The following is a 17,375-nucleotide window of genomic DNA, read 5'->3' on the forward strand; positions in this document are numbered from 1 at the left end:
AGGCCCTGCAGCATTCTGTCCCTTGCATGGGTTTCCTGGTTACATGATCCCTGTGCAAGAGGAGGGAATGGAGTCAGAGCAGGTAGCTGGTGTGTGCGCACCGACAGGCTTTGCAGTTTCCTGCCTCTTGCAAGAGTTTCCTTAGTTACAAGAGACTTGGATGGGAGGAGAGGGTGGGAGCTGCAGGGCTTGCATTTTTTTTTTCTGTTGAGCGGTGCTGTCCCAACCAATTTATTTTACTTCTGGCAGCAATGGGCCAGTCAGCAATAGTGCAGCTGGGGACTCACTGAATCCCTAGAAAGCTCTGATGGCACAACACTATGGGCAGGTATGATGCCTGCATGGGAATCTGATAATCTCTACAGCAGCATCCTTATTTTCTTTTTTATAATGGTGTGGCAATGGCTAAGAGTGTTAGCGAAACCTCAAACACTAATGTCAGTTCAGGAGTGAAATCTCAGAATGAAGAAGGTTCTTGATTTTGTTGACTTAACTGCTCACTGAATTGTAAATACAAATAATTATTGGTACTGCTACTTTAAGGGAAGGTATTGGGTCTGTCAGGCCCAAGAATTCTGCAAAATCAAAATATTTTCCCAAAATGATCAGTGCTGTTAGATTCTGTAGACTTAAGGACATAAGAACTGTTAGGCTGGGTCAAACTGAGGCCCATCAAACCCAGGATCCTGTCTGACAGTGACCAGTTACAAGTAGCTCTATTTCTTGTTAAGCCTTCCAAGGAATAGCGATGGTTTTCCCAAGTCTGCCTGGCTAATATTTTATGGACGTTTCTTCCAAGAACTTGTCCAAACTTATTTTAAAGCTGCTTATGCTAGTCGCCTTGACCACGTCCTCTGCCAACAGATTCCACAGCTTAATTTGTTTTGAATATGCTGCTGTTAGTTTCATGGAGTGTCCCCTTGTTTTAGTATTTTTTTGAAAGGGTAAATAACTTTTTTTTCCAAGCTGAAGAGCCCTAGCCTGTGTAGCCTCTTATCATAGGAGAGTCGTTCCATTCCCTTTATCATTTTTGTCGTCGTCTTCTGCACCTTTTCTTTTTTGAGATGGCACAACCAGAGCTGTGCTCGCGTCATTGTCAGGTTGGTGTCCTTTTAAGGTGTTAAAGGTTTTCAATACAGATCTTTTCTGTTTTTAACAGGCGATTCATAACTAGTCTGCTTACGTTAAAGGTTTTGTACCCTGTTGGAGCTGAAGCAGAATGGCTGCCATTCCCCATTTGTTTTTCTTTCTGCTTTATGTGTGATTGAGGCACTATGGTACAGGTTAATATTTCTGTTGTACATTACTGTGCTAATAAATGCTTTCCATTGTTTTGATACTTGTGTGACAAGAGATCTAATCCACCACTGCCTCATGACCTTAATCCTAAAAGTATACCTTGATGGTTTTACTTATGGGCATATGATAATTCAATGATAAATTAGGCCCAGGCCCTACTTCTTTTAATTTGCTTCCACTTGGAGTCTAAAATAAGCATTATTTCTAGGATTATTTTCAAAGTGGTAAAATAAGGAAAATATGTATTTGAAGGGGAATATAATGTGTTTTGTTTGATTCTACAGAGTGGCAACATACTTGTTTAACATTAGAATCCCTTCAACAAAGAAAAAACTTAATATATTCACTGCCAACGAGTGGTGGAAAAACACTAGTGGCTGAAATTTTAATCCTCCAAGAATTGCTCTGCCGGCAGAGGGATGTACTGATGATCCTTCCCTATGTGGCCATTGTCCAGGAAAAGGTATTGTTTTTGCTTTTTTTCATTCTTGTGGCACTTTGTGTACTTCTTATATGTCTAATTTTGAGGGGACATGATGGCAGGTGTGATGCAGTTTTATAGTTTTTGGGTTTTTTTCATCTCCTTAAGATAGTTAACCAGCAATTCTAGAAGTCAGCTTTGAAAACAGGTTTAAAAGTCAACTCATCAATATGAATTTTTGGGAGCCTATTTACTAATTAGTATAAAAATGAAATCTCAAAAATAGAGGGTGCCAGTGACCAGCTATCACAAATTTGTACAGGATATCTGGGTTTTCTATCGATTAAGCAGGACTGAATTAGCCATAATATATGGGTGACATCATTAAGCAACACCAAATGGACCTCTCATATCTGGTAGAGCTTTTGCTCTTCTGAGCAAGTGTGGGAAGTCCTGCTTGGCATTGCCTCATGAGACCCCTCAGTCTTTTTTTTTTTTTTTGTCTGAGCACTAGTACTTCTACTCTGTTTTTCTGAAAGATCATGTGAACTTCTTTAAAATTGTCTTGCTGCCTCAGCAGTCCCCAAACAGCACTTTTCAGTGCTCTGATTTCGTTGCCTATCCCCAAGTTTGCTGGTTAGCCACATAGCCAGATAAGTGACTTATCCGGCTATCTAGCAGCCACTGAACATAACCTATTCCACAGCTGCTAGATAGCCAGATAAGTCCTGCTCATCAGATTATCCGGCGTCTGAATATCGGGCCCCAAATTTATTCCATGGGGCCTGAACAGCATTCTGGCACATTGATGAAGCCATCATTTGGACCCATAGAATCAGATTCTCTAAAGTTTCTAACTTGGTAAGTAATCTTTCTGGTAGCAGTAACCTCAGCCAGAAAAGTCAGCGAATTTCAGACCGTAATTCATTATCCTCCTTATGTGCAATTCTTTCACTATAATGGTGCTTTGCATCCACCTGAACTTTCTTCCAAACTTGTCAGCTTTCCATATTTATCAAGACATCGTGCTAAGAACATAACATAAGAAATTGCCATGCTGGGTCAGACCAAGGGTCCATCAAGCCCGGCATCCTGTTTCCAACAGAGGCCAAACCAGGCCACAAGAACCTGGCAATTACCCAAACACTAAGAAGATCCCATGCTACTGATGCAATTAATAGCAGTGGCTATTCCCTAACAGGCCGATACAGTACAGTGCGCTCCGACGGAGCGCACTATTAACCTGCCCTTGGACGCGTATTTTCGCATAACCCTTATTCAGTAAGGGGCGGAAAATGCGCGTCCAACCCGCGGCACCTAATAGTGGCCTCAACATGCAACGATTTCAATGTGTTATCCACTATGACACCTAGATCTCTTTCTTGGGTTGTAGCACCTAATATGGAACCCAACATCGTGTAATTATAGCATGGGTTATTTTTCCCTATATGCTTCACCTTGCACTTATCCACATTAAATTTCATCTGCCGTTTGGATGCCCAGTTTTCCAGTCTCACAAAGTCTTCCTGCAATTTATCACAATCTGCTTGTGATTTAACTACTCTGAACAATTTTGTGTCATCTGCAAATTTGATTATCTCACTCGTCGTATTTCTTTCCAGATCATTTATAAATATATTGAAAAGTAAGGGTCCCAATACAGATCTCTGAGGCACTCCACTGACCACTCCCTTCCACTGAGAAAATTGTCCATTTAATCCTACTCTCTGTTTCCTGTCTTTTAGCCAGTTTGCAATCCACGAAAGGACATCACCACCTATCCCATGACTTTTTACTTTTCCTAGAAGCCTCTCATGAGGAACTTTGTCAAACGCCTTCTGAAAATCCAAGTACACTACATCTACCGGTTCACCTTTATCCACATGTTTATTAACTCCTTCAAAAAAGTGAAGCAGATTTGTGAGGCAAGACTTGCCCTGGGTAAAGCCATGCTGACTTTGTTCCATTAAACCATGTCTTTCTATATGTTCTGTGATTTTGATGTTTAGAACACTTTCCATTATTTTTCCTGGCACTGAAGTCAGACTAACCGGTCTGTAGTTTCCTGGATCGCCCCTGGAGCCCTTTTTAAATATTGGGTTTACATTTGCTATCCTCCAGTCTTCAGGTACAATGGATGATTTTAATGATAGGTTACAAATTTTTACTAATAGGTCTGAAATTTCATTTTTTAGTTCCTTCAGAACTCTGGGGTGTATACCATCCGGTCCAGGTGATTTACTACTCTTCAGTTTGTCAATCAGGTCTACCACATCTTCTTACTTTTGTAGCTGCTCCTTTCAGTTTTTTTCTAACAATTTTTCTCTCTTTTTTTTTTTTTTTTTTTATCTGCTGTGTCTCTTGAAGACATCTTTTTTATCTGCTGTGTCTCTTGAAGACATCTGCAAAGCCGCAACATGGTTGTTAGTTCACACCTTTATGTCCCATTATTGTCTGGACAATCTTTCAAAGAATGACAGTAAATTTGGACAAGCAGTTTTCCATAGCCTGTTCACCCAGTAGTCTGCTCTCCACAGTGGGGACTGGTTGCTTATTCAGTAAATGCTCTTCTTCAACCCTTCGGTTTGGGACTAATTCAGCCCTGCTTATTGATGGAAAAATCAAGTTTTCTTACTGTAAATATTTTCCATACATAGCAGTATGAATTAACCATACTAAATATCTGCCCGCCTGCCTCCCTGGAAAGGACTAACTAGCTAGACTTAGCTCTAAAATAAACTGAAGGGGCTCAGGAGGCAAAGTCTGGTGAGAATGCTAAGTAGAGAAAAAGCTGTACCAGCTATGAGAGAGAGGTCCAATCAGTGCTGCTGGATGAGGTCACCCACATCTTATGGTTAATTCATCCTGCTGACTACGGAAAACACAGTTTATGGTAAGCAAACTTACTATCTGTGCATAAATGAAGGGTTTTATTAAAAAAAAAAAAAAAAAAAAAAAAAAAGACTTTTTGTTCTGTGCTTATGGAAAAATTCTATATTGAATAAGGCATGTACATTGTGCCATAAAACATGTCCTCTTAGATTATTGTATGTGGAGCTTCGAAAAACTTTATATTCTCTGTAGACCCACACAGAAGAATACAACAGATGTGACTGGGTTGTTTGGGCCTGTTACCATCAAACGTTTCTGAAAGGTGGTATAATAATTCTTAGCCTGTCTTTTCCAAATGGTACTCAAGGATGTTTACAGCATTATTAGAATTCAGGTACAATGTCCCTTTCCAAAAGAGATCAGTTGAATACCTGAGGTAACAGAAGATGAAGTGACTTGCCCAGGGTCACAAGGCTTGTTTAGGAGAAGTGGGATTTGAACTCTGGTTTTTTTTGCTCGTCTGCTTTTTGTCTTAACCACTAGGCTGGAACTCTTTTCTGCATAGTGCCAAAATAGCTAGAAAGAAGGAGAAAATCTTACTTAATTTCTGTTTCTTACAGATGAATTTTTAACATCTGGGCTGAAAATACACATTTATCTTGCCTTAAAATTCTTTTCCTGACATGTATGGACAAAAGTAGTTAATGAATTTTATTCCTGTTTTAGTTTTGACTCTTTTAAAAAATTTTTATAATTTTGTGCTTTTGTAGGTTCGTGGTTTGTCAGGTTTCGGCGTGGAACTTGATTTCTTGGTTGAAGAGTATGCAGGAAGTAAAGGCAGATTTCCCCCTATCACAAGAAGAAGAAAAAAATCTGTATATGTTGCAACAATTGAAAAGGGACACAGCCTGACAAATTCCTTGATTGAAACGGAGCGAATTGACAATTTGGGGCTCGTTGTAATTGATGAGGTTTGTACCAATAAACTTGTACAGCTGTACATATTCAGTCTGCTGGTGGACATTAGCAATCTCTCTCAGAATTAGCAGCATAGAAGTTAAGCTGTATTGACCCACTGGATAACCACACCATGCTTATTTAAATTAGAGTAGCTATCCTGTAGTGTTTGAGTGAACAGTAGGAAAAGAATCAGTCTTCCCATGTTAATGTGGATTAAGGTGAACATAAACATGGTAAAATGTTCTTTTGATTTAATGTTCTATCTCCATTTCTAAGTACCTTAGGGTCTCATTTTCTAAAGTATCACAGGCCTGCGATACTTTATGGAATGAGGGGCGGGGGCCGAAACGGGGTGGTCCTGCGCTAGCCGGCAGCGATCTCACCGCCGCAGTACTATCGCTGCCGGTTTCGCACCCAATAGCGCCACCATAGAAGGTTTGGCTATTGGGCGCGAACTAGGACGTGAAAAGGGCCTTACCTTTTCGTCGTCTGCGGCATCTTCGCGGAGTTGGCCCCGGTTACGTCTCAACTCCTCCTCTTCCGGGGCCGCCCCCGCCCCCATTTTGGTATCGCATGCGATCCGTCTGGAAAATGAGGCCCTTAGTCTCTGTAATAGTGAAACAAAAGGGCTTGCATCCTCAGCAATGAGATTTTTTTGTATAATAGCAGTCATCACTTTGATGTTAACATGTTAGATTGTTCTCCAAGATAAATTGGATTAGAATTTTTGTCTAGAAACTGTCATATAAATACATATGGTATCAACAAACAAGCATTTATTGTAGTGGAGATGTAAAAATGCCCGACTCAGGCCGAGTTTCGCCACTACCCAAGTGGCTGCCTCAGGGGCTATGATAAAATACATAAATATCAGTACATATATACATATATATACAAGATTATCAATTGCCTTTATTTATATGCTTAAAGTTGAACTCAGTATTTTTACTATTTATTTAGATCAAGTGTTCTGATTTGTTCCAAGATTTGTTCCATGTAAACTGCCCCCGGCAGTAGTTCTTATTGTTATTTGTAAACCGGAGTGATATGTATTGTATATAGGAACTCCCGGTATATAAAAACTATAAATAAATAAATATATATATATATTTATGCACATATTCATAAAAATAAAAACATAAATATGGTACACACCATTACATAAATAAAATGCTGAATAAAAAAGACATAAATAATAGTAGCGAATAAAATGGTGACATCACATACTAATTTAAAACAGAACATCAAGCAGATAAAAATCATAAATACAAGAACATCAAGTAGATAAAAATTATAAATAAACCAACCATATCAGTGAGCAAGGTACACAACTAAAACACTGAATAAAATGGACATAAAAAAAGGTTGCTGATATTGAGCACAAAAAATCATTTAAAATGGCTATATACGTGATATTGTAAAATCTAATGTAAACTGCACACATAAGGATAAGTAAAACCAAAAAGACCGATGTTACCCAAGGTGAATAAGAGAGGCTTCTGAATGAAAATGAACATACATATATTAGAATTAGTTTTGAATGGAAGTATGTTTTTAAAAAAAAAAAAAAATAGACTCACCGGCTTACCACGTTTTGAGTTTATACATGCTGTTTGACTGACAATAGCAAAGCAGGCTAGAGAGCCATTAGCTCGGTGCAACGAACGGTGCACATGTACATGTAGTATTGATTCACCATAAGAAATAATGGATAACCAAGCAATCGTGTTAAATTAGATCAGATTGACCAAGACACACACAGAGTGAATAGACAATTGAGAAATGTTACATTTACAGTCATATATATTGAAGTATCTATTGCAGACAGGTATTGACTGGCGCTGTTCAAACCTGCAAACTAAATGATATATGTATGTTCAGATCCTTGAACAAGTCAGGTAATCTCATTATCATTCAGAAGCCTTTCTTTTTCATCTGACATCTATCTTGTTTGTTGATACCATTACGGCTTTCATAGATCGCCTCCCTTCTTGTTTTGTGGGTCCATATAAATACATATGACATGCATATATTGATTCCCATTTGTATATGGACTATGTAGATATACGAAACATGTATTTGTTTTTAAGAAAATATGTAGTTTCTTAGCGTCCAGACAGATGAATCCAGAACCAGTGGGTTATGAACTTCTGTCAGTAGATGGTGACGGAGCAAACTGACATCACAGTATGTGTACTCCTGTAGTGACAGCCTGCCAGTATTCTCTGTCTCCAGCAGATGGTGGACTTGCATCTCCTTACTGGGGATTGCTTCAAGTTTTAGATGAGAAAGAAACAAGGAAATTTTAATTCACCCTGCTCTCCTGCAGTGATACCAAATGGTCCCTCTCTCAGTTGAGAATTCCTGAGGTGATTTCTGTTGTCCCTCAGATGAGGGCCTTGGTCTAGTAGCTAGCCTTTGGGCTGGTGTGGATGTAGATGTGTAAAAAAAAAAAAAAAAAATGCAAGCGGATGCAAGAGGCCAAGTGTGGCGGTGACGGTATTTATCCAGGACAAGCAGGATGATAGTCCTCACATATGGGTGATGTCACTGGACGGAGCCCTATCACGGAAAATTTTCTGTCAAAGTTTCTAGAAACCTTTGACTGGCACACTGAGCCCACTGAGCATGCCAAGCATGTCATGATCCCTCGAGCCACAGGGGTCTCCCTTCAGTCTTCTTTTTTCCGCGCTGCAGTTAGCCTCGCGGTTAAGGAGCCCTGTGTTTTCTCACGGAAAAACTAATAATTTCTCTTAGAAAAATTCCCTCATTGGGGTCTCCCAGTCTCAGGATCAATTTTTCCATCGATCGGTGACAAAATTTATATTTGTGGTCAATACCGTCTCTTTATTTTTTCGGTGGACGCAGGCCGTCGACGGCTGACCGGCCTTTCACGATGGCAACCGGCTTTAAAAAATGCCCGAATTGCCCCCATACCATGTCCATCACTGATCCACATATCGAATGTGTTCTATGCCTTGGCCCCGGACACAAGGTTTCATCATGTCCACAGTGCGCTGAGATGACTTCTAAAGGTAGACGGGCCCATCTAGATAAAATGGAACACCTTTTCAATATCCAACTCATTCCATCGTCATCGACACAGTCGTCACCGGCAGGAGTAACAAAAAAGGTAATCCTTAAAACACGCCGGGTGCATGGGGGTAGTGGGGACCCGCTATCCCCAACTCCATTGAAAGCATCAACAAAGTCGGCATTGGTACTTGAAAAATGAGAGCACCGTGAAAAGCATGGTCATTGGCTTCGACTGGAACCGCCCGGCGCCAATTCCGATCTGGGGGTGAGTTCAATTCCTATTGACCCACCCGCTAAAAAGCCTAGGATTGAAGACGCTATGGTGCCATCGACTCTGGAACCAAGGCAATCCCCACCGACATCGGTGCCGCTTACTGAGCCCCCACAGGGACCTGTGGTGCAGCCAGTTTTGCCTCCTTTGCCACCCCCTATAGCTGCTCTGTCCACATCAGCTATCAGGGAGGAACTGGATGGATTCATTTGCTAGGCAGTAGTCGATGCCCTCCATGACCTCTATCCACCGGTGCTGGTTCCCATACCTCCACCGACTCCAGAAGCATCGATGCTTCAGCCGTTACTGTCTCGGCTTGATTCCTTACTCAGTGCCTTGCCAACTCAACTGGTGCCATCAAGGCTGAAGACCACCGATTAAACATCCGGATCCACTGGTGCCGATTCCGGATTCTTCGAAAGCTGACTCCTCCGATTCCGATCAGCCTCTTCTAGGACCATCGGGCCTATCGGGATCGAACTGACCGATTCCAGCACCAATTCCATCGATGCCTATTCCACCACCATTGATGCCATATAAAAAGAAACAAAAATCATCGATGGAGCCATCAAAATCTAAGTCTCCATAGATACCATTTTCCATTCCTCCTGCTAGTCCACGTCCACACATGTTCTCGGACACCTGGGAGGATGTAGACTCCGATTCCTCGACTGAAGGCATCTTATCTGACCTGTCACCACCAGAGGAAAGGAGGAAATCTCCTCTGGAAGATCTCTCCTTCTCTAACTTTGTAAAAGAGATGTCTGAGATGATCCCTTTTCAGCTGGCCACTGAAGAGGACACTAGGCATAAAACTTTAGAATTCCTACAATTTGTTGAAGCTCCTAAAGAGATTGTTGCCATACCTGTACATGAGGTTCTGGTTGATCTCCAAAGACGTCTTTGGGAGCATCCATGCACAGTGCCACCTGTAAATAAAAGAACAGATGCCACCTATTTAGTTCAGCATATCCCAGGATTTCAAAAGCCGCAGCTACCACACCAGTCGGTGATGGTAGAGTCTGCGCAGAAGAGGTAAAAAAGAATTAAACCGTATTCTTCCACGCCTCCTGGAAAGGAACAAAATTCCTAGATACCTTAGGTTGCAAGATGTTCCAGGGTTCTCTCTTATCTCATATTGCCTCATATCAACTATATATGACACAATACCAGCGGAATTTGTGGAAGCAAATGCTGGACTTTTCAGAAACCCTTCCACAACAGCATCAGGACTCTTTCAACTCCATCATTCATAAGGGTCTAGAAGCAGGAAAGCATGAAGTCCGTGCTGCCTATGATTCATTTGAAACCGGTATCAGTGCTCGTAGATGGGCTTGGCTTAAAGCTTCCGACCTCAGGCCTGAGGTTCAGGAAGAATTAGCAGATCTACCCTGCACAGGTGAAAACCTGTTTGGTGATAAGGTGCAAGCAGCAGTCGCCCAGCTAAAAGATCACAGCGAGACTTTACCCCAACTCTTCAGATACCGGCGGAAACTTCATCTTCTATAAGGAGACCTTCCAGAAAGGATACAAGGAAACCTTTCTACAGGCCACGTAGATACTATCCACCACCTTCTCGTGGTAGAACATCCAGACCGTCACAAACAGGTAAATCAAGACAGAACAAAACATCCAGTCCTTAGCCTCCCCCCTCAGACAGGCCAGCCATCTAGTTTTTGAAGTGATCCCAGGGAACAGCAGTCTCTCCATGAACCCGAATCGAAACTTGCCAGTCGGAGGCCGGGTTTCCTATTTTCTAACAAGCTGGTCATCCATAACCACAGATCAATGGGTTCTATCCATTATAACACAAGGTTATAATGGATATAATATATATAATATATAATAATATATATAATATATAATATATAATAATTAATATAATATAATGGGCCGTAGAACCAGTTCCCCGACCTCAGCAGGGCAGAGGATTCTACTCCCGCTAATTTCTCATTCCAAAGAAAACAGGAGGCCTATGTCCCATCTTAGACCTCCGAAATCTCAACAAATTTCTACGGAAAGAAAAATTCAGGATGGTATCCTTAGGCACCATATTTCTCCTCCTTCAAACAGGAGATTGGCTCTGTTCTCTGGATCTTCAAGACGCTTACGTTCACATCCCAATATTTCCTCCTCATCGCAAGTTCCTGCGCTTCCTGGTGGGTCGTCAAGACTTTCAATACCGGGTCCTGCCATTCGGACTTGCCTTGGCACCCCGAGTATTCACAAAGTGCCTAGCGGTGTCAGCGGCCCATTTATGCAAGGAAAGCATATACGTTTTTCCTTATCTGGATGACTGGTTCATCAAAAGCCATTCAAGACAAGGAGCTCTCAACTCTCCCAAGCTCACAATCAATCTGCTTCACTCGTTGGGATTTCTAATCAACTACCAAAAATCCCACTTCATACCATCTCGCCTCCTACAGTTCATCGGAGCGGAATTGAACACCACCATGTCAAAAGCCTACCTCCCAAAAGACCGCGCAGACACACTCTCCAGATTAGCGAAATCTCTGCGCACAAGGAAAATGGCGACAGCCCATCAGTTCCTAACTTTGCTAGGCCACATGGCTTCCACAGTCCAGATTAGCCATGAGAATAACACAATGGACATTGAGATCTCAATGGCTCCAAGCCATTCAACCACTGCCATCTCCAATTCAGATAACACACAGACTGCAATCCTTTCTCCTCTGGTGGACGAACACGAACAACTTGCTCACAGGCCAACCTTTCCAACAACCAGTTCCACAAGTCACCTTAACTACATATGCATCCACCTTAGGTTGGGGAGAGCATGTAGACAATCATCAGATTCAAGGTACTTGGACAAAACTCGAAGCAACATTTCAAATCAATGTCCTGGAGCTTTGAGCTATACGTTATGCGCTTTATGCGTTCAAGGACTGCCTTTCACACAACACTGTTCTAATACAAACCGACAACACAAGTTGCCTTGTGGTACTTGAACAAACAAGGGGGTACAGGCTCTTATCTCCTTTGCCAAGAAGCCACACAAATTTGGGACTGGGCCCTAAAACATTTCATGTTCCTCCGGGCCACTTATCTAGCAGGCATACACAAAGTAGTTGCAGATCGCCTCAGTCATCAGTTCCAGCCCCATGAGTGGTCCTTGGATCCTTTCATAGCGACCAAGATATTACAATGTTGGGGTCAACCAACAATGGACCTCTTTGCATCCAAGATCAATCACAAAGTGGACAAATTCTGCTCCCTGCACAAACAGGGAAACCAATTAGCCAAGGATGCCTTTGCTCGCCCCTGGAACTCAGGTCTTTTATACGCGTATTTCCCGACACCGCTAATAACCAAAACACTAGTCAAGCTACAACAGGACAAAGGGTCAATGATACTCATAGCCCCTTATTGGCCTCGACAAGTATGGTTTCCCATACTTCTTGACTTCTCGATCAGAGAACCAATTCACCTGGGCACAGCACCCACTCTCATAACTCAGGATCAGGGCAGGTTGCGCCATCCCAACCTTCAATCCCTATCCCTCACAGCCTGGATGTTGAAAGCTTGATCCTGCAACCACTCAATCTTTCAACTGTCTCGCAAGTGCTTGTAGCTTCACGAAAGCTTTCCACTCGAAAATCCTATCGTAAGTGGAAAATCCTATCGTAAGTGCACACAGAAAAGTATTGATCCTTTTTCCTGCCCCACATCATCTTTATTAGACTATCTCTGGCACCTTTCTGACTCTGGTCTACAGACTTCGTCAGTTAGGATACACCTGAGTGCTATCTCAGCTTACCACAAGGGAGTAGGCGATGCCCCGATTTCAACGCAACACCTTGTCAGTAGGTTTATGAGAGGTTTAATTCAACTTAAACCCCCATTACGACCACCAGTCACAGAATGGGACCTTAATGTAGTACTAGCAGGGCTCATGTGTTCTTCCTGTGAGCCCATAGATTCCTGCAATGTTAAATTTCTTACATGGAAAATTCTCTTCCTAGTAGTATTACATCTGCTAGAAGAGTTAGTGGGTTACAAGCACTTGTAACATACTCACCCTATACCAGGTTCCTACATGACCGAGTGGTCCTCTGTACTCACCCTACATTCCTTCCCAAGGTGGTTACAGATTTCCACTTGAATCAGTCTATAAATTTGCCCATTTTCTTTCCAAGACCTCACTCTCACCAAGGCAAAAGAGTTTTACACACCTTAGACTGTAAATGCACGCTGGTGTATTATCTAGGTCGCACTAGAGTCCATAGGAAATCCTCCCAGCTCTTCATTTCTTTTGACAAAAACAAACTGGGTAGGGCAGTGGGCAAACAAACCCTCTCTAACTGGCTAGCAGACTGTATAGACTTCTCCTATGAAAAAGCAGGCCTTTCTCTCCAGGGATGAGTAAAGGCGCACTCACAGCAATGGCAACCTCAGTAGCACACTACCGTTCAGTACCGATTGCTGACATAAGCAAGGCTGCAACATGGCGCTCTCTTCACACGTTTGCAGCCCATTACTGCTTGGACAAGGAAGGACGACAAGATTCAGCCTTTGGACAATCTGTCTTATTTCCAATATAATCCCAACTCCTACCACATCCAACCTGCTGTGATTTCAGGCTGCCTCATTTTTTCCAACAGTACACCAGTTGTTGTGCTTGTTGCACAAGTTGTACCCTGTTGGTCCAGCACAATGATGACTTAGCCTGTAGCTTGCTAATCACCCATATGTGAGGACTATCATCCTGCTTGTCCTGGGATAAAGCAAAATTGCTTACCAGTAATAGGTGTTAACCCAGGACAACAGGATGTAGTCCTCACGAAACCCACCCGCCACCCCGCAGAGTTGGGTCCGAAACATTTTATTATTTTATTTTTGCTAATGCTTATTGCTACAAACGAGACTAAAGGGAGACCCCTGTGGCTTGAGGGATCATGGCATGCTGGGCATGCTCAGTGGGCTCAGTGTGCCAGTCAAAAGTTTCTAGAAACTTTGACACAAAGTTTTCCGTGATAGGGCTCCGTCCATTGACGTCACCCATATGTGAGGACTACATCCTGCTGTCCTGGGATAACACCTATTACAGGTAAGCAATTTTGCTTTACCCTCTTCCCCTCGCACGGATGATGAAACCGATCCGGATTCCTTGGAGGATGGGGAGATTCCTCCAAGGCTGGGGCCATATAGATCTAGCAATGGTAACATGGAATAGACTTAGTTTTTGGGTACTTGCCAGGTTCTTGTGGCCTGGATTGGCCATTGATGGAAACAGGATGCTGGGCTTGATGGATCCTTGGTCTGACCCAGTATGGCATGTTCTTATGTTGTGTTTTTTTCATAGAGATGAGTTCCCTGTACATACCCGGATCAGCCCAGACTGCTGGGTTATGCCTCTCTTCCAGCAGATGGAGACAGAAAAACTTGAAGGACACCCCTGTAAGTAGGATGTGCCACCTGCAGCCCCTTCAGTATATTTCACTGTCTCCAGCAGATGAAGGTGGTAGAACCTGCAGGCCTGGCTAATTGATTCTAATCAAGGAAAAAAAAAAGAGTTGCAGTGACAGGAGTCCTTTAAATTTGTTTGGCTGAAAAAGCAGAGTAATTTCTCCTCGGTGGTAGGCCTGCTGAGTGCGTTGCCCTTCATTCCAGTGTACTAGGAGCAGCAGCCGGCGAGTGACAGGGGATTTACCGGTGGGCCGGTCCCTCCCCCCCCCCCCCCCCTCCCCAGCCCAGAGACAACCGCGGATTGTTCTCTGGTGAGGCCATCGCGAATTAAAAAAAAAAATATATATAGAATCAGAACGCGTTGTTTTTTGCCGCTGCGCTGCTCTTATTCGGCCTCCCAGACTCCGGGGCTTATTTTCGCGGCTTCCCCTTCTCGTTCAGTGTGGCGATGCCACGCGCTTCAGCCTGCAAATCCTGTGGGGAGCCGGCAGCACGGCTCTCCAGAGATAGCCTCTGCTCCTGGTGTCTTCCCTGGGGCAAGGGCCCATCAGCGGGTGCAGCTGGCCAGCAGGGGGATGCAGGCCCATCGGTTCCGTGGTGCGGGCGCCCCGATGCTGCCTTGTGATACTCAGCCTGCATGCTCCCACGGAACGTGGGAACGGCAGCCATTTTAGGAGCTTTAGATGCTGATGCAGACAGCTCAGCAGGGGGAGGGGATCTCCCTCCTCAGTTATTTCCGCAGGATTTTTGGCCCGGGTCTCCCCATGAATTATTTCCTGCTTTCCATGCTCTTTTGGGTACCCCCCCTCGGGAAAATTTAAAGGACCAGCATCCTTTTTTGGCTGATTTTATTTTACTAATATATAAGGCTTATTTAGCTATGCTCATGGGCATAACATGGGAGAAGAGACGGCTGAGGGGGGATATGATAGAGGTGTTTAAAATCATGAGAGGTCTAGAACGGGTAGATATGAATCGGTTTTTTACTCTTTCGGATAATAGAAAGACTAGGGGGCACTCCATGAAGTTAGCATGTGGCACATTTAAAACTAATCGGAGAAAGTTCTTTTTCATTCAACGCACAATTAAACTCTGGAATTTGTTGCCAGAAGATGTGGTTAGTGCAGTTAGTATAGCTGTGTTTAAAAAAGGATTGGATAAGTTCTTGGAGGAGAAGTCTATTACCTGCTATTAATTAAGTTGACTTAGATAATAACCACTGCTATTAATAGACATAGTTTTTGGGTACTTCCCAGGTTTTTATGGCCTGGATTGGCCACTGTTGGAAATAGGATGCTGGGCTTGATGGACCCTTGGTTTGACCCAGTATGGCATGTTCTTATCTTCTTATCCTTAGCCCCCTCCAGGGCGGCCTGGGGATGGGCCCTCTCTTCCTGTGCGGGTTCCTAGGTCGGATCCTCCTGAGATCTCCCGGATTAGGGTGGTCCAGGAAGGGTCCGGTTCCGGGAACCAGGGGGCGGTGACGCTGGCAGATCCGCTTCAGGCGGACATGGATGAGGATTCCGAGCGTGTGGCCCCGGTGGAAGGGGATGATCCTCGGGTCCTTCGGCTCTTTGGTAGAGATGAGTTGGAGCCGATGATTCCACATGTCCTAGCGGAGTTGGGCATACCGGCTGGTCAGAAGCAGACGCCTCAGGATCAGGGCACAATGGATCCGGTGCTGTCTGGTCTTCATCCCCCGGCTAGGACATTTCCTTTTCATCCTATGTTGCTCCAGCTAGTGTTTCGGGAATGGGATATTCCGGAAGCTAGCCTTTGCGTAGGCAGAGCTATGGAAAAATTGTACCCGCTTCCAGACGACTCTCTTGACCTCCTTAAGGTTCCCAAGGTTGATGTGGCCGTATCCGCAGTCACCAAGTGTACGACTATTCCTGTGGTTGGGGCGGCTGCCCTTAAGGACCCTCAGGATCATAAGCTGGAGGTGCTTCTCAACCGTATCTTCGAAGTATCGGCTCTGGGGGTTCGAGCAGCTGTTTGCAGTAGTTTAATGCAGCATGCGAGTCTCTGGTGGTGCCAGAGAGCTCTCCCCGGAGGAGTCGGAGCAGGCAGATCATTTGGAGGTGGCTGTAGCATATGGGATTGGATGCCTTGTACGATCTCCTTTGTACATCTTCGCATATTATGGCTTCTGCGGTGTCAGCCCGCAAGCCTTTATGGCTCCGTAATTGGTCGGCTGATGTTTCCTCCAAGTCGCAGCTGGGTGCTTTTCTGTTTCGGGGGAAATTACTTTTTGGAGATGATTTGGAGCAGCTTATTAAGTCCTTGGGGGACAATAAGTTGTACAAGCTCCCGGAGGATAGGCCAAAAGCTTCCAGAGATTTCGGCCCTTTTCGGGGGCAGCACTGTTTTCGCCAGTCTAAGCCGGCTCTGTTTGGCCAAAGATAGTCATCCGGCAGGTCGCAGACCTAGTCTCATTCCTTTCATGGCCGTAGACCCACCCGAGACGGAGGTGCTACAGGGGCGACGGTAGTCAAGTCCTCCCAATGAAATAGGTCCGGCCCACTATCCTGTTTCAGTCATTGGGGGGCGGCTGTCCCTGTTTTAAGAGGAATGGGTCAAAATAACGTCGGACCATTGGATTCTAAACATTATAGAACATGGCTACGCCTTAGATTTTGCTCGTCCCTTATGTGATCTATTTCTGGTGTCGCCCTGCGAGTCTCTGGAGAAAAGGTGCCAGGTGCCTCTCACACTTCGCCGGTTGTTGGACCTCGGGGTGGTCGTTCTGGATCCTGTGAACGAACTTCGAACCGGCAGATATTCGATTTATTTTCTGGTTCCGAAGAAGGAAGGGTCCTTCAGTCCGATTTTAGATCTGAAGAAGGTCAACAGAGCTCTGAGTGCCCCGTTTTCGTATGGAGAAGCTACGTTCCGTAATTGCCTCCATCAGAGCAGGGGAGTTTTTTTTAGCATCCCTTGATTTGACGGAAGCGTACCTACACATTGCAATTCGGAAGGACCATCAGCGGTATTTCCGGTTTATGGTCCTCGGCAAGCATTACCAGTTTCAGGCACTTCCTTTCGGGCTGGCGACCGCTCTGCGCACATTTACCAAGGTGATGGTGGTCGTGGCGGCGGCTCTCCATCACCAGGGGATCCTGGTCCATC

The 17,375-nt window shown here is 44.1% G+C and overlaps 1 protein-coding gene across 6 annotated transcripts in view; it reads left to right on the top strand.

Annotated features, from left to right (window-relative positions):
* Nucleotides 1-17,375, top strand: part of HELQ (helicase, POLQ like) — a 187,628-nt gene that overhangs the window by 22,227 nt on the left and 148,026 nt on the right. For all 6 annotated transcript variants that reach the window (XR_003856394.1, XM_029599498.1, XM_029599489.1 and 3 more), the window contains 2 exons: nucleotides 1,584-1,762; nucleotides 5,323-5,523. Coding sequence is in view for 5 of the 6 variants with exons in the window: in XM_029599498.1 (XP_029455358.1) it covers nucleotides 1,584-1,762; nucleotides 5,323-5,523 (380 nt within the window). In the remaining variant the exon portion in view is untranslated. The remainder of the gene's footprint in view (nucleotides 1-1,583; nucleotides 1,763-5,322; nucleotides 5,524-17,375) is intronic.

The sequence above is a fragment of the Rhinatrema bivittatum genome, chromosome 1, assembly GCF_901001135.1.
Source record: "Rhinatrema bivittatum chromosome 1, aRhiBiv1.1, whole genome shotgun sequence".
NCBI lineage: Eukaryota > Metazoa > Chordata > Amphibia > Gymnophiona > Rhinatrematidae > Rhinatrema > Rhinatrema bivittatum.